Source organism: Anopheles marshallii, chromosome 2 (genome assembly GCF_943734725.1).
Source record: "Anopheles marshallii chromosome 2, idAnoMarsDA_429_01, whole genome shotgun sequence".
Taxonomy (NCBI): domain Eukaryota; kingdom Metazoa; phylum Arthropoda; class Insecta; order Diptera; family Culicidae; genus Anopheles; species Anopheles marshallii.
In genome coordinates, this window is record NC_071326.1 from 28316365 (window position 1) to 28336950 (window position 20586).

Consider the following 20586-nt stretch of genomic DNA (forward strand, 5'->3'; position numbering starts at 1 on the left):
GCCCCATGATGCAGTTGGCGATCAAATACAGCCAACCGAAGAGAAGTAGAACATGCAGCAGGGATTTAAATTACACCTTTTCCTACTACGGATTATAATAAATTACTCAAAACACATAACACTCGACGACGAATGGACACATTTCGGACACGTTTCCTTTTCACGCACACCATCAACCTAAGATCGCTGCTAGCGCGAGTGTGAGTGCGAGCGAGACGGTCAATCGGCACATTCCACACATTTTTCATCCAATCAATTTTTAACACTTCCCTGGAGGTTAGGGAAGAATTTTCCAACTTTTACCAAGCATCAATACGACGTACGCTCGAATTTGTACACATTCTAGTTGTAATCTCACTATACGGTGCAGACACAGGGCGCTACTGTACAACAGCAATCGAATCAGTGTATCTTCGTCTTCCATAAACTTGGAAGCGAAACGAACTCTGTCCAATGCTCGGCACACTGGAAATTAATGAAACTGAGCGTTTTCCTTCGAAAAGAATCTATTTGCAACACGATTCACGATGGGCAATGTACCGGAAAAATCACACAAAACTCACGGCAAACGTGACGGAACGGTTAATATAATAACAACAAACACGGTGCGCACTCGTTCCGGCTGACAGAAGAGAGAACTTTGATCGGAGCAGGACGGGATCTTGAGATAAACCGAACGCACGGATCGACGGTGCAAAACAACCCAAGGAACGTTTACCGACCTGTGTGCAACACACAAATGAATCTGCAGGAAGGTGTTACGTTTGGGGTTTGTGTCTTGGAACAATCGTTACAGTGCGTTACACATTCGACCCAAACCCAAACACACCAGACGGTAGATTTTAGACGTTGTACGCGACCACACTAGAACAACGACAAAATTGTCTAAAAGTGCTTTTCAGGAGCTTTTGACCAGTAACGCATTTTCTCCCCCAGCACTTAGAACTCAGCGTTGGACCAAAATTAGTCAAAAATTTATTTTTGAGAAAAAAATCATTTGTATGTAGTCAATCGTAAATGAGAACCTTATGACTACAATATCATGCTGTTTCCTTCGATTCATGCTCTTTTTAGTCGATATTCTACTCTATTCATGCATTTTGGGACGCAGTGTAGTATGGCACAAAAGTTAAATAAACATAAGCAACGTACGTAGAAATCAAATGCAGCTGCAATTTGTGGTAAAATTTGAGCAAACTTGGCGCGGTATGGAACATTTTTGACAAAGTGCCATTGAGCCGCTTGCGGCTTACGAGTAGTACCTTGCCGACCACTGGAATAGACTCGTAGTCTCTTGAGAACGTTCATTCATTATACGTTCATAAAATCCGTTAAGGGTATCCAAAACAAACAAACAGCCCATAATGTAGGTAAAACTTTTAGGGTGAAAATGAAATAAAAGATGCGATCACGCAGGTTGTGCGGGGAACTGTTATGAGTCGAAAGTTAAACAAAATTCTAGCTGCAATTGAAGTTGCAAAAAAAATCAACTGATTACAGTAGTTCAGTATAAAAGTATAGTTTCAGTAAACGTACAATTCTAACCCCAAACTTCAAGATTAAGGAAAAAGATAAACGACAATATTCAATTCATATAGTTCAAGTATATTGCTAATGCTTAATTAACTATTAACAGTAGTGTACAGAGCTATAGTTGTATAAAAAAAACAAAAGGCCAAAACTTAATATCGTCACCAGAAGCAGATACTTCTGTTTCTCCTTACAGCATAATCACGTGAACCGTCAATTTCGTCGTTCAATGCTTCTATGTGCCTGTCCATGATCGCTCGCTGCTTGCACAATCCAGTCCTGCTGCAATTCCGACAGCTAACCACAATAGGGGTTTACGGATAACACGGTTTCATTCCGGTTTAATTTACTATTCTACAAGGAAACGGCCGACTCCGTTTACAACACAGCGGCACAGCGAAAGCGCAGATGAGATGAAACAGGAATCAGAACATGGATGATGGTGGATGAAGGTTTAAGTAGGTGGTCGGATGGTTGAAACGGATGCTTCACACCGCGAGTGTCGCGACGATAAATTGCTACACGTTAACGCTACCCTATCATTGCTTATCGAACTTATTGCAGCAGTGTAAAAATAACCACCGTTTGCGATTTGAGTGACCATTTTCCTAATGCTGCCAAAGGTCCTGTGTACAGTTGCACAACTTCCTATCGGGTGCGGTGTAGTTTGCTGTGTGGTCCTAGGCGCAGTGCGCCACAGACAATCAAAAGCCCTACACCGTTCGATCTTTGGCTGCGAAACGATGCTTAGCTGACGACATCCTTCCCTCTATTTGTCTACAGCCTATCGATTAAGGCTGTTGATATAAAGATTATAAACTTCGCATCGAGGCGTATTCTCGAACAGAGCGGCCCGGTTTTGGCCCTCGCCCTTCTTGACCCAGTGGCCGTACACTCGAAATGCACATCCATCGATGACCTGGTGGAAAAAAAGGTGAAAAGGAGATGACAAAAGTGTTAGCCGCTTCAGCCGGTTTGGACGCGCGCGCGCATCTACTCACCTTGCGCAGTACTTTGACGCGATACGGGTCCCTGAGCGCATCCTCCACACGCAGCGGTTCCGGCGTGTACCGTAGCCTCTTGATCCGGATCATAGCGCGTACGCACAGTATAGCAAACTGAAACTTTTTCCTAGCGTTGAACTGGCTTTGCTTACGTAACTGTAAGTTTAGTGTTCAGCGACGCGAAAGAGAACAAAAGTAGATGCAGAAAAGAGATGGGGACGTTGGTTTTTTGTTGTTGTTGTCAGGGATTAAATCAAAGTGGATCGGGTGGAAAGAAAAGCGCGGGTTAAATACGGGTGGGGTGTAGGGGGAAGGACATCATTTTGCAATTAATGGTAAATGCGTTGGGTGAAAGAATGGAACATAAATGGCAGATGAAACATGTTACACGAAGGTTTGGAAAGATGTTTCAAAAATATGAGTTTGATTTTTCAGTATAATGGAAAGAATAAAAGGGCACAAACGTTTAATTAATATAAATAGAGAGAATCAGAGAAAGAGAGAGAGAGAAAAGAGAAAGAGAAAGAAATCAATCCGTTAATATCGCTCTACACGATTCTGTCCCGTCCGTCCGAACGTAATACAGTAGTAGAATGTGGCAATTTACATGGATGTAACAAGAGAGGATATTCGTGAAACAAGAGCACAAATGTTGAGTATGGTTTGAGTTAAAGGATTCTGATTGTTTGGTTTGGTAAACTGTAGCCTGCGAATGAAGAAAGAAAAAGGGTAGTAGAAGAAAAAAAGAGAGAGAGAGAGAAATAGATAGATAGGCAAATTTGGTACGATCGTTACAATTTCGGTACTCTGGTGGTGTATGCTCTGTATACAGGGGGTAGAGTAAGTAAAAAGCTTCTATATTGGCCAGTGTGTATGTTACAACGTTACAACAAAACGGAAGGAAAACAAACACCATCACTGCAACACAGCACACTTACAAAAAGGTTTTGGTAAGGCCTAATGTACACACCCACATTCGTTTATGCAACCGAGGGGGGAGAAAGCTTAAACAAATCAGTACCAAGTACAACCTTCCCCTTTGGGATTTAATGCATCATTGCGTAGGTGTCAGCAACAAACAAAGCCAAAAAAATGCCTTCAACAGTTTATGCAAGCACAGATATATCACGCAGAAAACAGTGCTCATTGAAAAGCTTGGCACAAGCTAAGCTAAATGACAAGGTGGTATATAAATTAATGCAGGAGGGATATATATTCTTAAGGTGCCTTTACACGACGTACAGTTTACCATGTAGGCCTGCAATATGTAATTTGAAAGGAAAGAGTTGTAACAATATTGGTGTTATTTCATTTTCATTCGAAACTTCCTCCCCGATAAAAGTAACAGCCATGTTTGAACACCTTTATGTACAGCCGAGTCGGCACAACTAGTATGCCGTAGAAGAATTTTTCTAAATTTGCCATATCTATCAACAATCCAAAATATAAATTCTCTCTCTTTTTGGTATTTAAAACAAAACTAAAACTGCATAAGCACACCATATGTGTATATACAACCGTGTAAGGAATGATTCTTTTTAAATGCACAACACAATGAAAGCCAAAATCTTATCCCAGCACATGAACCTCCTAATAAAACGTTCAGCAAGCACCTTACAGTTAATTGTTTTACAAGTTAAAAAAAAAAAGGATAAAATGGAAACGATCACGATCACTTGTACAACTTAACTATTGAACCATACATAAACAAGGGTTTGTGCTGTGAAAGTATTTGATAATTCTAATCCCTATTGGTTTGTTGTCTTCAGTGGCATGTGTAAGAGTGTGTGTCGATCAGACAAAGTACACCGTAAACGCCAACCAGGAGACAATTATTCTCTAGCCTTACTGTCGTAAACACACCCCGTCTCTTTAATACGCGTGTAAATGTGGGTTCGTCTGAAGGTGTTCTGCTACTTTTGTTTGTAGTTTACTGTTGGGCCAGTGTGTTCAAATAGCGAAACAAAACTATTATGCGCTACGATAGTATGCATAATAGAAGCAAATAAGAAAACGTCTACCTTCACTCGCTTGGTAATGCAAGTTAGTTTCAGTGCCCTACATGCTACCTGGGATAGAAAAGAAATAATTGTATCGATGAATAGAAACGGTGGATTTGAAGTATGTAATGCGCTTGTCATACAATCACTTATGATGTGTGCTCTTATTTTGCGAAATTCTTCTTCTCCCTCACCATACAAAGGACAGGGCAAGGATTAGTTATGGACGATTACAACCTACGATTGATAAAAAACCATGCGTATTCCATAACGTACGGGTGTGTATCAACATTGGTTAGTGAATGATGCAATGAGGACGAAATACAATGGATATAAAAGACACGCCAGGACGTGGCATTCTTTTCGACGAAAACACACAAGGATAGTACACAGTGCGAACTAGTAAATCGCGGTAAGAGTGGAGAGCATTTAGGGTGTGATTTATAATAATGTTGTCTAAGCACAAAGCGTTTGTTATTTAAAGCCGCAAACTAGCAACTATGTTAACCGACGCCAACGGTAGAAAGCACGATAGCAAGTGAGAGGGTCACAGTAAAATCGCTGGCACAAATTGGTGTCTCCTCATAGCATAATTCCGTCGAGTTGTGTGTTGATAACACCTCAACGTATGCAAATTATTTTAGCATTTAGGCACAACGTCAATTGATGATTTGAATTTTAAACTGGATTCTTTGCATACGTGTGCGTGCACCCTAGCCACACAACCGCGATGGACAGTCGTCCGAGAGGAGCCCACATCTATGCCAGATTAGCACAAAGCGCTTTTAGCCCTGGTGGAAAAACGATTCGAGTCGTAGGCAACAGAGAGAGAAAAATCAAATAAACCGCTTCTAATGATTTAAAGATTTTTCTTTCTAGTAGACACACTAGTCCAACGATTTTCCCGCAAGCAAAAAAAAAACAACCAGGTCATAGCTACTGCGTAAGCGATAATCACTAAGTGATTAATAGTACTAAAATTAGTAGTCAAAAATTTTACGCTTCAATTTTGATTGCTAGTCGTACATTTTCCGTGGGGTTCTGGAAGACAAGTATGAGAAAAAGAAACGATAGTCAGTATCGACCGCCGATTAATGATGCACATTTGATGTATTAGGAAGGGTTTTTTTTCGCCTGTTGTCTTGTAAATTTTGTGTAAGCTAAACCAAACAGAAAGCACGAAGAAACGTAATGACATGAAAGATAATCCAAAATCAAAACACAACAAAATCACCATCGTTTAGCCCACAGCCACACGTTGTAGAACTAAAGCACTGTGTTCACTCTATCCGTTTGAAAAATTCTTCAACCACTGGAAAATAATATCCATGCGGATGATTATTTACTTCCTCCATCTTCAACCGTATTCAGCATTTGACTGAGCTGCAACGAAGCAGCTACGAACACGCGTTAGAAACACGTCACAATGGAGACAAAATTAGCGATAATATGACAAAACTTCTTCGAACATTGTGACAAACTAATGCGAAAATTGCTCAACCAATCTCTCTGGGTTGTTGAACGGTTCGGTCATTACGCTGATCAAAAAAGGGTAAAAGGAACATAAGACTGTAATGCAATGCTTTAGCCTGGCGCAAAACGATGGTGATGTTTGAGCGTGAATTAAAGGGAGCAAGTATTCTTGCTTGAATAAGCAACCTCAACACGTTCAGTCTGCGATCAACGTTATTAATTCGAACATGAACAGTTGAAGATCACCATACTAAAAAATATAATAATAATAACGTTCAAATGCGTCTTTCCAACCTTGTCGCAGACAAACATACTATAAAGAGATAATTAAAACCAAATGTGACGAATAACATGAACATAAAAAAGAAAATGAACAAAAAACATAAACACTGAACAAAAAGATCGACAAACAGCGAAACACGAAACGAACAAAATATTAAACATAATAAAACAGTATATCAACGTTACCAGTGCCAGATCAGCAATGCGACTGAAGCGCCTCGATTTAACCGAAAGGCTCCGTTTCAGAGGTCCAATGTCTTGCTCGAAAAGCTATGTAACCGTACACATCCCGGCCAGATTGGGGGTGTTTGATATGGTGGACCAGTTACCAATCACCGTGTCATTACCGGCGTTGAGATATGTCCAACCACAAACAAACCGGACGGTACATGTTTGGTTTTGTATCGTTTGCGTCCCCATTAGCGTTCGATACGGTGGTTGTTCGTTTTCCCCCGTGACCGAATCGGAATGAGTGTTCCACATACGGGAAAGTGGTTGTGTGCCATTTAACCATTACGATAGTGAGAGGCGAATTTTGGAAGATGATGTCGGTAGAAATGGCGCAGGATGCGCGTTGCCAGGAAGAGCCATGATGTTCCAGCGGGTCGGTAGGTTGGCCGTGCATGGATAGTCCATTGTTTTTGATGTACCACACAACAGGTTTAACCATTGCACAGATGTGTGTGCAATATGTTGGGGTGCGTGTGTGTTTATTTTTTATTGTAAAAACGTCCCAAAACACATTTGGAAGGTTTCCACGATTTTTGCCAAATCCGTCAATCAATGGGTAGTGTGAATAAAAATAAGAGGAAGTAAAAAAATAACAAAAAGGATATGGTTAATATTTGCTCCGAATGTGCTCTGGATTGCATCAAATGTTAGTGAGCTGTAAACTGTAGCTAGTGTTATTGTTCTACGGAAGGCAAGAATCTGCCACGAACGTAGCATTAGTATAGCTTAATCGAAAAACGATCAACAAAATGATTCATTCCATCTTTATCTGCTCAATGGTGGCTGTCTCTCACGACGACGATTCATATTTTGCGAAAACAAAATGCACACACATTACACTATCATACAGTCAGAGGTAAACAGATGCGCTCTGTTGCGCCCTACGTCAATCGCAAAACGGGTCGCGATCAAGAGAGATCACGGGAGACAGTTTAGAAAGGAAGAAAAAAAAAACACAATAATGCGTTTGCGTATCATCTCGCGCGCGTATCAGCGTATACGGTTCGCAGTACGGGTTATTTTTAAAACGTTTTCTTTACCATGAGCAGATCACGCGACACTTTCGTCAAGCTATACCAATGCTATCGCTTCATGATGTGCCACACCGTCAGTGTAGCTTCTCGCGCTGGGTTTAATTGCCGTTTTCCATTCCCTTTGCTACACCCGTTCACCAATCCGATCTTTCACAGTGCATTTCAATCCAATGAAATAAACTCTTGTGGTGTTGTGGAAAAACATATCAAAGCATTCAATTCGGAAGGAAAGAAAAGAGGAATAAACTAAAAACCAAGAAAATATGTACAGAAAATGCACAAGAAGTGCTCAATAAAAAAAGCGAGGGAATGGCTAGATAAAGCAATGGAAACGCTTCAGAAATTCAATTCCAAAGCCACACAGCGCTGTTGTCAAACGAAAACTAGCCACCGGCAAGCTATCCTACTTACTACTGTGTTGAAGAACGGATGCTTCAGTGCTTCTGTGACGGTGATTCGCTTCGATGGATCTACCACCAGACATTTGCGAATCAGATCTTTTGGATCCTCTGTGGAGAAAAGGCATCATGCATTAGCATCATCCCATTATGCTCACCAAACAGCTCAATATACTTACCGGAAATATCGGCCCACTCAGGGGACGTGAAGCTATATTTGCCTTCCATGATGTTACGTAGCATTACCATCTGCTTACGGTGCCAGAACGGGGGACAACCTACCAGTAGCGTGAACATTATGACACCGCAGGCCCATCTGTTGGCGGGAAAATGTAACGAACACGTAATACAGCCAGTCAGTTAGTCGGTGGAGGAAATATTCGAGAATATAAGAGGATAGTTACATGTCCACTTCCTTCGAGTATCCAGGTGCATTCTCGAACATGTTACACTTCAACGTCTCCGGTGCCAAGTATCCCGGAGTGCCGCAGAGATCTAGTGTTAGGGTAAGCAAGGTATTGAGCAATGTTAGTCAAAATTCGTTACATGTAACACCGCGTTACCGGGAAAATCACTCATACCCACCGTACAACTTTTCACCCTCCTTTAGTACCCGGGCGAACCCGAAATCTGTGATCTTTACGTTGAGATTATCATCTAGCAGTATATTTTCCGGTTTCAGATCGCGGTGCACAATGTTCTTCGAATGTATGTAATCGACACCTTCGAATATTTGGCGCATAATGTACCGGGACTTTTTCTCCGACAGTGTCACCACCGACGTGAGATAGTCAAACAGCTCACCCTGCCGGCACAGTTCAAACACCAGGAAAATGAAGGCATCCGATTCAAACACATCCTGCAGTTCAACTGGGAACGAAAGAAGAATTCGCAATTTATAATTAAAGCAGAACGACGCATTGCACGTGCTACCAGCACTTACTGATAAACTTGTGTCCCATAACTTGTCGCAGAATTTGAATTTCCTGACGGGTTGCTTCCAGCATGTGGTTGGAATCGCCCGTTTCTGCTGCACCGAGATCGATGATCTTTGCCGCAAACTCCTTGCCCGTTTCCTTCTCGATGCATCGCCGCACCGTTGAACTGATGCCTCTGTAAGATGTCGGGAGCAGAAAGATTTTTATAGTTGCATATGCAATCGACAGATTACTGCTCAATATTGATGACAAGCGGATAATGGGTTTATGATAGACCTCATTAGGTCGGGTGCGTTAATTTATTCCGAGGAGGGCAAAGCGTCTAGACATGTGGCACGTGTGACGTGTGACGATCATACGATCAGCGATCCGACCCTTAGTGATCTTTTTGGGGGAACGAGCTCATACCTTACTTAGCATCTTGCTGCGAATGAATTCGCGCAACCCACCATTGTCCATCAGATAAAACGTAATCCAGGAGCTAGTCACAAGACAGTGCGCGTGAACAGCCACTGGACAGATCGGCAATCTAATTTACTCATTGAAGAGGACGTCTCCTGCCTCCACAGTTGACCATGCAAATTAACAATCTCTACCGGTGGACAACAAATCACGTCCAACTTTCAATTGACGCGCGTTAGATCGCCCTGCCATGATTCTTTTAACGATGCGGTAGCCAAGAACCTTCCCTGCAGTGCACATTCAGTTGGTCCGACTGGACTAACATAACAAGCGCTCATACTGATCTTTGCATCCAAGACAACTGATGCAGATCTTCATCACGCGTATCTCAGCAGATCATCATACCTCGGAAGCGGGTTGGTGTGACGTCCAATTTTGCACACGCAAATCAAAGTGTCTAGTACAGTCCGGAAGCAGGTTGCCGTATTGCTGCAAGCGTTGCAGTGTTACGTGTCGATAAAAAAAAAACGAACCCCTCCACAATGGGAGAGTGGGAGGCCAACACGGGGAAGGGCATCGCCAACTGTTCATTCATCCACGCGCAAATGGCACCAACGGCGCAGTAATGATCGATGGCGACATCGAGTCACTCTCCTGCTTACTCTCTCCTGTACCATATTGGTATCTCGTTCGCCCGTGTTCGCGAGTTGCTCTGCGCTGGCGCGTGTCAAGATTTGGAATGCTTTTCCTGCCGGGTTCGTTGTATAGTCCCGTGACTATGCTCACGTTACACACCCGTTCTGAAGCGATTGATTCGACGGGTCGCCCTGTTATCAAGCTGTAAAAATCGATCGGCAAGAAAAAAAAAAAACGTTACGATGTAGCGATCGTGTTTACAGTTCAAGCGAACACAAACGTTCGCTAAAAATCGCGATCGAAAGCTGAAAGGTGGCAGAGGGGGCGGTAAGTTTGGTTGGTATAAAAATAGGCACAATAACACCCCAAGCACACACATGCGCGGAGGCTTAATTGTGGCATTGTGGGGCACCACACTAACACACCCGAACACGCTTTCTTGGGGGCACGTCAATCCGAACCCCGACACTGTGGCGTCAGAGAACGAATCGCGAATAACGAACCAATTGGAAATAGTTTCGTTGGGGGGCGAAAGAATTTCATCATCTTTGGGAATGTTTGAGGAGGTACTATCAATGTTGAACACGTAGCCGGTAACACCGCGGACTGCAAAAGAAAGTTGGGTTACAATAGTACAAGGACATTTTTGTTTTGACCAGCACATTGGACAATCCCAACTAGCCGTAAAGTAGTGTGTATAGGAATATGACTTGGTGTGAAATCGAAAGGATTTTGTACAGAACCATCACCATCCGTTTTGAGACATCCGTGTGTCCGACAGAACGGTTGCTCGTGCTTAAGCGGCATAAAGTGGGAAAGGTTAATCGGAAATAGACCCGTGTCTTAAACGGGACAGCCACAAGTTGTCGTGAGGTGGATCAGGCTCTCTCTCACTCTCGCTTATATCCCTATCACCTAAAAGTAAATCTGTTATATTATTGCATCTTCTTGTTTTTTTTTAAATAGCCAATTTCCACCCCGTGCGAATTGATCCTACTTTTAGCAATCCCGATTGTTGAAGAAATAAATTTAGCGCACTCTGTCGCCTGTCGTAGGCTTGGTGCTTCATTAAAACTGGCCGTTACCGGCCGCTGGCCGTGGCAAGGTGTCGATTCTTACACGCGTCAATGGTGACGCGCATTCCTTTGCCGCTTCGTTCCACTTGCGTTGAGCAAGGCAGTAAATTCAAGACAAAACAAAACCATCAAAGCTCGTTCAAACAGAAAACTCAAACTGCATTGTTAGTACGCGTTGTTCGCGTCCCAGGCACGGCCAGTCCATTATCTCGTGGTGGTTTCGTGGCATCGTAGCCATAGGATCTAACGCTTCCAAGGTCTTCCAGGTTTAGCGAAAAAGCAGGAAAAAGCGTGATGTCTAGAACGGTGTACATGTGAAGCCTCCCCGACCATTGTACGCCATGGAGCGCTCCAGGGGCTTCAACAAGAAGGGCTGAGAGATAAACAATGAATCAGGTGGATTTGTACAATTGCCCGCAATAAATCGCTCTCTGAATTGCCTGTCCCAGCACAGGGAGAAGCGTATCGTTTCATAGTATCACCCGCTGGATTGGTTGATTGATAAGACGCTCGCTTACGGTCAGGTGAACGTGGATATTGACAAAGGGATAAGGGCTTTAATTGCGATGTTTATGTCCATTGCAATTTCCTTCCGAATTGAAGTTTCGGTCACGTTGTCAGTTGTAACACATGAACCCCAGAAAACCCCCTAGAATATTGAAATCTTTAAACCCGTATACACATCAATGGTTCCTTGGTTTCCATGGACAACGCCAAAAAGTAAAGCGCTCCCATAAGAAACACTCCAAACTGATGCGCGTTACATTTACACGGCATTGGAATGTTGTCTCCCTGGGTAACGATGCAAAATCATGCCCTGCTAAGAATCGGGCACAAGAAGTTCACACATTCTCACCTCAGCTACGTGTGAATGGTAACGCATGGTGCCAAACCCACCACAAAACCGGTGAATATTTTACTGGCGAGCCCCTAAAACTGTCTGCCAGGTTGCGCACACAAAACCGAAATCGACCGCGAAGAAGCGCGTTTCGATCAATTGAAATAAATTGATCGCGCTGCCAAAAGAAATTGATTACTCAACATTAGCCAAGGCGGCGGCACGTCAGAGCACGGTGCTGAGAGTGTTGTACTGCAGAAGGCATCAACTGAAAAGGACAAAAGCAACGACAAAACTACGATCGATTTATGATGTAAGCCAGTGTAGGATGTTGCTCATGGGCTCATGGAGAAAATCTTCCTACCCGTTACGTTTCCCTTCTTACCGGCCGAGAATTTCCTTTGGTTCATATTTGGCGTAAAATCCTTTTGCCGCATCCTTGTCGGGCAACAGATCGTCCTCCTCGTCTTTGGCCATTCTTTTTTTGAGGCTTATTTTACGCGCTGGTGCACAGTACGATAAACGATATCGGTTCAGTTGGAGTAAAAGCCGGTCGACTTCACTGCTGGTGACGGCATCGGCCGGATCGCTGGTTCCGGTACAGTCGTCCGACCTCGACGAAGATAATGACGATGATGATGTAGAACCACTGACGCTTGTATCGCTACCGTACCACGAGCAACGGACAGACGGAACGATTAAATGAAGTTAGATTAAACTAAAGCTGGGCTTCGAAATTCTTTCACCACACGTTCCACTAGGTAGCACTTGCTCAGCTGCCTTCACACTATTTTCCTTCACTGGTACGTGTACGTGTTACCGAACTCCAGGCAAGACGCCCGTGCTCCACTGGTCAGCACCAAAAACTTGGAACAAAACCGTACGTGTGTACCGGATTGCAATCCGCGCGCCGTTTGGTTCCGACTCGCAATGGTACAATTTTTACAGTGATACAATTTTCAATGTCAGAAAGGTTAAAACACACTCGGTTGGCTCGATGTGTGGGACAATCCGGACGAAGGCCGTGAGCGCAGTGTAGAGGACCACTCGAGCACAGATGGGATGTCAGTTTGACGGTCGCACACACATGCCACGATGCACACACACACACAGCAGAACGGAGCCGAGCAGAGAAGAGAAAACACACAGAGTGCAGCAAACTTTCGGTGCGATTATTTAAACAATTCAGCGTTTCTACTGTTCACACATGCAACTTTTACAATTAGTACGAGAGGATGATTTTATGGAACCGATGTTTTGCGGCTTTTTTGTGCAAAAAGTGTGCCGAGTAGTGAGTTTCGAGGAGATGAGAGTGAAAGATGTTTTTCTATGTTTTTCTTTACTGAAGCTGTCAAATTTGACATAAGCCTAAGTACGATTTGCAAGAGACTGGTACATTTGGAACAATCAAGATTCGTGGGCTCTATGTATCTTGGTAACAATCGCCTTTGGGTTTAGCGCAATATGAAGAGCTGTTTGGCGAGCATTTCGTTGAATTGAAATCAATTTTTGGTCGCACGTTTATTCCAACTTGGCAGCTGCTTCATGTGTAGTTATGGACCCAAACTCTTCCAGGAATATAAATGAAACTCGATACAGTGAAAAGTCTCGATTTATTTGGATACTTCAGAAAGAAGCTTGCCTTTATTTACAACTGTTCATTAAGGTATCGCACAACGCTCGCATCTCCAGCATCGATCAAAATTGCAAACGCTTCGGAACGGTACCACCATCAATACTGTCCAAGATCTTACGTTTCAGCGATGGTTTTTCTTCTGGCTTATTGGCCGCATTGTAGCTGGCGGGCATGGGCAACCGGGGACCGACTGTTGGTGCGGGTTTATTCGAAAAGTAAGCCATCTTCAGTGCCTCGGTACAAGAACACCGGTGCAGTGGGTACAATGCCAGCATTTTGTTTGCCAGTTCGAGCAAATCTTCCGACGCTGCCGTGAAAATGTCTCGCAGTGGTATGGGTGGATAGAACTTGTACTGTACATAATCCGGTAACGACTTCACATCGGGCCAGTTGGTTTCGTTCGGTGTGCCGAGCACTTGGAATATTCGTGTCAGCTGATCGAGATCACTTTCACCGGGCAGGAACGGTACGCGCAGCAACAGTTCGGCCAACATACATCCCACCGCCCAGATGTCTACCCCCGTGCCGTACTGGCGGGCACCAAACAACAGCTCCGGACACCGGTACCACCGTGTAACGACCTGGTTCGTGTTGATGCGGTTCGGTGAGCCAAAAAATTTTGCCAAGCCGAAATCACCTATCTTTAGCACACCGTTCCCGCTGATAAGCAAATTGTTTGGCTTTAGATCCCGATGTAGTATCCAGTGCATGTGCAGGTATTCTAACCCTCGGAGCGTCTGGATCATGTAGCTTTTGATGTTGGCTGGTGTGAGGATTATTTTCGGATCCTTAATGATAATCTCCAGATCCGTGTCCATGAAATCGAACACCAGCGACACATTACTCTTGTGCCCAAACACATCCAACAATCCGATGATGTTCTCGTGGTGCAGTTCGTGCAGCAGTTTGATTTCCCGCAAAGCGGTGCGATTAATACCATCAGCGGCTTCCTCCCGGTTACCAATCTTGATCTTTTTCACCGCAACTATTTCGTTCGTTTCGGCATCTCGCGCTTTGTAAACAGTGGCAAACTGAAAAATAGGAGATTGAGCGCGTGGTTAGTCAGTTGCCAAGTTTCACTGGCAATGCTCCCAATACCTGTCCTTCGCCCAGGAAGTCAATCTTTTCATATCTATTCAAGCGATTGAAGCTTTCCATTGAGGATAGAACTTGGAGTGAAACGATAGCAATTTTAACAAAAAACCACGAAACAGGCGATCAAGTATTGGAGTGAAAATTTGCGCAGAAATTTGTTAAGGCCGGTGAATGATTGTTTACAGTCGATCCGTAACAGAAACGTCAACAATTGACGTTTGGTTTGAAAACTTATCGTTTGACTGTCAAATCGTGACGGATGAGGCGTTCCTGAGGTAGGCAAGCTAAATATCGAACCGATGTCATATCAATAACGATTTTTAAGTTGATTTCTCCACAAAAAGTGCTAAAAGTAATTAGCTACTATGTATCTATCGTTGAAAAGATTATCATAGAAGTTATGAACGCTTTGATATGTTTAATTCACTATTTGTAACAAGAGTACGGGTAATAGCGAAAAATTTTATGGTTGTCATCCCCTGATCAGCTCGTACATCCCCTATACTGGCTCTTGCTGAACAAAAACCGTTTTGCTCGCATCGCCTTAACTATCGAAAAACACAGCAACCAAAGACGAGACTGTGCCGCGGACGCGAAACCTCATAACCGATCGAAGTGTTCTCACCAAACAGTAGTTAAGCAGCCGTGCCTATAGTGTGCTTCTATTTCTTGTGCTGTGTTGTGTCCTTCGTAAGCGCAAAAGGGTCTCCGTTGCATCGGCAACATATTTTGCTGTAAACCAACCAACCCATCCCACGGAAACCCTTGTCCTGCATGACCTGTCATAAGGCGTTGGTGTTGCTAGATTGTTGTTACGGAAGGGATTGACCGTCAATCCGGGAAGCCGTCTGCCGTAGTGTAATCGTGTTCCGTGCTCCATTCGCTGCTGATTGTGTTCGATCGGTTTTGTTTGTTTTAAGCTTGAATTTTGTGCACCGACACTGCCCGCAACAACAGGATGTCCGAGTCCGGCAAGCCTGTAAGTATTTCATCCCTTCGAAAGCACCCCGGATTTAGCCGTAGAGTCCCCATACTTCCTTATCGAAAGCAGCACCCGTTCCCGTATTTTCTTCGCATCGATAAGGATTAGGTAGCAAGCGTACCGAAATTTAACATCGTAAATCGTAAAAGCAAAACATGCTGATACACACTTCTTGCGGCAAAGGGGCGCCATTCGGTCGACATTTCGCGGTGGTAAAAGCGATTACCCAGACGCATTTACGTGCCATTCGCAACATTCTTATGACTCACATCGAAGGCGGCGGTTCTTTGGCTGCTTGATGAGGTTTGCGAAAAAGCAAAGCTACAGTGCTTGCCGGAAAAGTATTGCGTTCCGTTTGAGCGAATGCTTCAGTGGTAGTGCCCTGTGTACCAATTTACACGCCGTTTGCCGCGAAGCGCATGGATGCACTTGTATTCACACCATCTCAACAACCGCACAGCACAGACAGCGTCCCAGAATGGGTGAAGACAGAAAACCATCGTCCCGGCGATGGTATCAATTGCTGTATCTTCTTCCCACACATGGCGGCAAGTGCGGCATTGCATCTTTACTTGACTGGCCCTCAAAATATGTAGATCACTTGAGTGGGTTCAACAGCGGCCAACGAAATGCTGACGGTACACGATTGCTGGAGTGCCGCGAGGGGCCGCACTGCAAAGAAATAATAATGGTAGCACTACATTAAAAATACGTTGACCATGGCATGGAATGGTATGGCAGTACGTTTATGTTCCATACATTCTATGCAACTGCTGCCCAACAAATGTGTTCGTTTGTCTTTCGGTAAGCAGCTGGTAGCGAGATGGATAAGCGGTAATCTTTTAGCAGCTTCGCTTCAATCACACGGAGCGGAATGCATTCTCGTTCATTGAAGCAGCTTGTTGTTGTATAAACTTCCGGTGTGTCAGATTGTTTGTATGGACGCTCGCACCAAGGGCAATGTTTACTTTGATTGCGTTTCACTTCAGGGCAGTAATAAGGAGAGCATTATTCATTCCTTGTAGAGAACGCTGTCGTGTTCCAGAGTCAAACGATTGTGTCATGACTAATATTTATCAACGCATAGTATAATTTGTAGGTTTGTTTTGCTGCGTAAGTTTGGCCGAACAAATGATTAATGTTTTAATGTTCGCGGCAGTCTGCTTCCATCCGGCAAGCAGTAAGGATGAACAATTCGACTACATAGTCAAGTCTATTTAGTGTTTGTATAGCAAAGATAATTAGGATAGACCTATAAATTATGAAAAAAAAATGTCCGAAGATGTGACCAATCGGGACCGTACGCACTATCCAGCTACCGGTAAATAATGTCAAAGAAAGCCAGAAATTTCAGACCTAACCCTCTTGAAATTATGGTGCCTATACAGAAAGAGATGAACTGATCATTTAACAGGAAGAGCCACGTTAGTTTAAGATGGTGACGGCTTCTGCCAGATTAAAACTCTGTTGTAGTCAGCCTTAGGCTCATCAGAAACTTATAATGTGGTAAATTATAGATTTTGGTACAACTCGCAGGCGGTGTGGTGAACTAACCTTGAAAAGATGTCTTGATTGAATTGAATGGGAATTTGATAAGATTTAAATATTTGAATTCCTTGCACGATCGTTCAATCTTCCGTTCTTCCAGTTGTGATCAGCTTCATTGATATGAACATTTCATGCAAATATGAAGCAAATGGCATTGATACTGACATCAATCCACTAAAGCTAAACTAAAGCACTTAAAGCATCATACCACTACTATTATTTCCTGCATGGAGTCTTTTCTTACAAATTGATCGTTTTGATTCAAAATGCAATCCACGTTCTTTTCTTTTTCTATAGGCCACTGCATGGTTTTTTTTTCTCGCGGAAGTATACCCACCCATTTACATCCTGTGACTTTTATGACCACATCAATGTTGTTCCGATCGATGATCATATTTTATTTGCTGACGCTATTGAAATCGTTCTTCCCGGTGTCCTTATCTTCAGACTACCGATCTCTCCAAAATTCTTTCAGCAATTTTCCTGCAATGTGTTCAACTGCACTGTTCACATTTATGTGGTCCGTTGTCTCTATTGCGAGATCAGATAACGGCGTGTTAATAGTTCTATTATTATTATTATTATTATTATTATGAATAATAATAATTTTACTTATCATTAAAATAATATTATTATATCTGTTAGGACGAGAGTAAATGTTCGCGATCGTTGCCATTTTCTGATACTATTTATTTTGCATTTATTAAAACAACATTTCAAAGATAAGCCCAATCATCCGATCCACCGATAAATGATTAACATTCAAAGTACTAAATAAACCGAAGACTAAACATTTTTGATTCTTGCTAAATGTTCTTCATTGTCTTCTTCATGGACACTAAATGGCGTTGTCCACCCAGCCAGTTGGACATTTATCCCACAATGCCTTGTCTACGAATGACACCGAAAAGTTGCATTGCAAATAGATATCCATCCTCTGAATCTTTGATATCAATGTCTAGCCGATAGTTCCCAGATGGTAATGATTGTAGAAGATATCGATTTTCTAACATCCAAAAGGCGTTATACGTTTGCTTCTGTAGATGAGTCATAAGACGGTCGAATTATTTTCGTGAGTCACCACTCGCTTCGCCGTTCGGTCTCACCACTAACTTACCCCATGCGGACAGGGATAGCTGTACTGTGGAAGACTTCCTTCAATGACTTTCATGATAATGGCAGTGCTTGGATTGAAGTTTCGATTGCGTGCCGCATGACAATACTCCATACACCAGTCGATCATGAACGGTTGGTAGGTGGTGTACTTGTAGAATGCCTTCACAGCAACCGTTGCATAATTGACCACTACAGGAACAGTGGCAGAAACATTCAAACCTGTCGTACCGTTTGGGTACTGTTCCATCCTGCAATAGTGCAACTGTGTATTCCTGTACGGCGTCTTAACGCACTGTATGTTGGTAATCCGCATACTATGCGAAACATTCATCCTGCTCGATTTTCTACTAAGCTGTGCAGTGGAGAACGGTACAAAGTCGTTGGACAGAGCATACACTACGAGGAGGATCAGAACGTTCCTCAATATTTTAATTGCAGAAGAACTCATGATTCAAATATGAGCCGTAAATATTTTACACTTGTAGTATCAGTTGAAGTTTTGCTACTGAACTCATCATCTAAACAATTTCGCACTTAGATGTATGGCAATTACTATGTTCGTTAAGTCGTTTAGTTCAGGCTCATAAGCAAGTGATCTAATCGATCCAATGAAATGATCCATGAATGATTGTGGTTTCATCTCAATGATTCATCTAATTGTGTGACAATTAAGTCTGTTTGAAAGCGATTGTAGCTGATGGTACCTGAGGATAAGCCTACCCAGCTACATATGGGGTGATAAAGGACGTAGAATTTGTATGTTTGACGATTACCAGTGAATTTATATTTGTCTACAGTTGAAATTGCTCTAAAATCAAATATAGCGCACACCGTTCTGGTAATGGTTTCTTCGGTGGTCCTCCACCATTCACTTAGCCGTGCCTGTTTATGGTCATCCAATGATTCCCAGCCTACGTACCGCTCCATACAGTTGCAGTGCGAACAGATCCGTTCTGCTTGAATCACGATAAAAGATGTCCAACCGGTAGTCGCCGGAGGGAAGTGACTGCGGCAATAGTTTCGGAGGCAACAGCCAAAACACGGTATACGTTCGGTTCTGCGAAGAAAGCACGGAAAAGAACACGGAACGATAGAATGCTGATCATTGGTTCATAAGCTTTACACCATGTACTTACACCATGTGGGCAGGGGTAGTAAAAGTCGGGTAGCGTTTGTTCAACGAATTTCATCAACAGCGCATTGGTAGGATTCAATACTCCAGATCGCGCCGCTTGACAATATTCCATGGTCCAATCGACCATGAACGGTTGATAGGTCCTATATTTGTAGTACCCTTTTGCATTGATTTCTACGTAGTTGAGTACCACCGGTACATCCAAGGAAATTTGCAAACCGACTGTTCCGTTCGGGAACTGCCCCATTTCACATTGCTTCAGGATCGTGTATTTGTACGGCGTATTTATGCACAGCATTTTGGTGACGCGTACGGTACGATTAATGTTACCGGTTATGATCTTCTTCACCGGTTGTTTTGCACCGTGCGATAGTATTGCGATCAACACTTGTAGAAAAACGCAGAACAGCAGCAGCGAAATGGGTCGAGATGTTATTCTTTCCATGATGTATCACGGTACTAAAATGGTTGCGTTCACTAAAGCATTCAAATGGATGTTGGTTTGTTGGGGCTTGTTGGTTGTAAATTAATTATTGTCATTTTGTAAAACAACAAGCAAATTAATTCCGAGTCGTTTAGAAAGATTTTTGCTGTTTCAGACATCAAATGTCATTTTAATTTGCTTCAACAATTTGTTGAGATAAAATACATTTACTGGGTCGGTTTAGCAATTAAACGCTCTCATGATCGTAGCATGGTCCGCAGATATCATGTCATTCCGTTGTTTGTTTCTGCATTTGTTCATGGCATACCTTAAACTTGATCTATCAGGTCTGTTGTCTGGGTTCTTATATATTCTATAATTGACCAGGGCTTGACCATGGGAAGGACGACAGTTTATAGAAACCTTTAAGAGTTCTTACAGGGTTTTACACTTTAGTTTTGACTGGCAGCACACATTTTTTGACGCGCCGCACTCGAATTCTTGTCGTCGGCGCACAATTTTGATTGCAAGCACCGGAATTTTGAACGGGGGCATTTAATTTCATCAGCCCGATTCTTGACAGCTTTTCGGCCGCATGTTTATAACCCCCATGTGAAAGATTGGTTTGAGTTTGAAGCACTTGGATTTGGGCATAATACTTCAAATACGTAACCCAATACATGATTTATAAATCTTCTCATAATTTATTAAATATATTTTACACAAAAAAATATCAAGTAGCTAAAAAAATAAACAATATTGCATATAAACAAGTGCTTCAAACTCAAACCAATTTTTCACAAGGATA

The 20586-nt window shown here is 42.9% G+C and overlaps 4 protein-coding genes across 5 annotated transcripts; all 4 read right to left on the bottom strand.

The window, feature by feature from the left end:
• Positions 1 to 2309: 2309 nt before the first annotated feature.
• On the bottom strand, positions 2310 to 12381 carry LOC128719098 (phosphorylase b kinase gamma catalytic chain, liver/testis isoform). Of its 2 annotated transcripts, XM_053812719.1 has the most exons (9): positions 12228 to 12381; positions 8896 to 9065; positions 8538 to 8822; positions 8357 to 8447; positions 8132 to 8268; positions 7966 to 8063; positions 6476 to 6559; positions 2532 to 2690; positions 2310 to 2449 (listed from the first exon to the last, which is right to left on the bottom strand). In XM_053812719.1, the coding sequence occupies exons 1-9, from the start codon at positions 12317 to 12319 to the stop codon at positions 2315 to 2317; spliced, it is 1251 nt and encodes a 416-aa protein (XP_053668694.1). In that variant the 5' UTR covers positions 12320 to 12381; the 3' UTR covers positions 2310 to 2314. The 2 variants fall into 2 exon arrangements, with proteins under 2 accessions (XP_053668694.1, XP_053668695.1); XM_053812720.1 differs by lacking the exon at positions 6476 to 6559.
• A 1159-nt stretch (positions 12382 to 13540) lies between these two features.
• LOC128707253 (cyclin-dependent kinase 7) lies at positions 13541 to 14636 on the bottom strand. Its single transcript, XM_053802204.1, has 2 exons — positions 14577 to 14636; positions 13541 to 14509 (listed from the first exon to the last, which is right to left on the bottom strand). Exons 1-2 carry the CDS (start codon positions 14634 to 14636, stop codon positions 13541 to 13543), a joined length of 1029 nt encoding a protein of 342 aa, XP_053658179.1.
• A 3339-nt stretch (positions 14637 to 17975) lies between these two features.
• LOC128717807 (uncharacterized) lies at positions 17976 to 18667 on the bottom strand. The gene is made up of 2 exons (XM_053811483.1): positions 18221 to 18667; positions 17976 to 18140 (listed from the first exon to the last, which is right to left on the bottom strand). The coding sequence occupies exons 1-2, from the start codon at positions 18665 to 18667 to the stop codon at positions 17976 to 17978; spliced, it is 612 nt and encodes a 203-aa protein (XP_053667458.1).
• A 444-nt stretch (positions 18668 to 19111) lies between these two features.
• On the bottom strand, positions 19112 to 19799 carry LOC128717808 (uncharacterized). Its single transcript, XM_053811484.1, has 2 exons — positions 19356 to 19799; positions 19112 to 19276 (listed from the first exon to the last, which is right to left on the bottom strand). The coding sequence occupies exons 1-2, from the start codon at positions 19797 to 19799 to the stop codon at positions 19112 to 19114; spliced, it is 609 nt and encodes a 202-aa protein (XP_053667459.1).
• Between the last annotated feature and the right edge of the window lie 787 nt (positions 19800 to 20586).

Excerpts from the sequence above, each read along its gene's own strand:
- LOC128719098 (XM_053812719.1), bottom strand. The coding sequence starts at position 12,319 with ATGGCCAAAGACGAGGAGGACGATCTGTTGCCCGACAAGGATGCGGCA. Across the intron at positions 8,823-8,895 it reads TATGGGACACAAGTTTATCA|TTGAACTGCAGGATGTGTTT; the intron begins GTAAGTGCTGGT and ends TTTCGTTCCCAG. Across the intron at positions 2,691-6,475 it reads GCATTGCTGATCTGGCACTG|TTACGTAAGCAAAGCCAGTT; the intron begins GTAACGTTGATA and ends CTAAACTTACAG.
- LOC128707253 (XM_053802204.1), bottom strand. The coding sequence starts at position 14,636 with ATGGAAAGCTTCAATCGCTTGAATAGATATGAAAAGATTGACTTCCTG. Across the intron at positions 14,510-14,576 it reads ACTTCCTGGGCGAAGGACAG|TTTGCCACTGTTTACAAAGC; the intron begins GTATTGGGAGCA and ends CCTATTTTTCAG.
- LOC128717808 (XM_053811484.1), bottom strand. The coding sequence starts at position 19,799 with ATGGAAAGAATAACATCTCGACCCATTTCGCTGCTGCTGTTCTGCGTT. Across the intron at positions 19,277-19,355 it reads ACTACCCCTGCCCACATGGT|AACCGAACGTATACCGTGTT; the intron begins GTAAGTACATGG and ends CTTTCTTCGCAG.
- LOC128717807 (XM_053811483.1), bottom strand. The coding sequence starts at position 18,667 with ATGAGTTCTTCTGCAATTAAAATATTGAGGAACGTTCTGATCCTCCTC. Across the intron at positions 18,141-18,220 it reads GCTATCCCTGTCCGCATGGG|AAGCAAACGTATAACGCCTT; the intron begins GTAAGTTAGTGG and ends ACTCATCTACAG.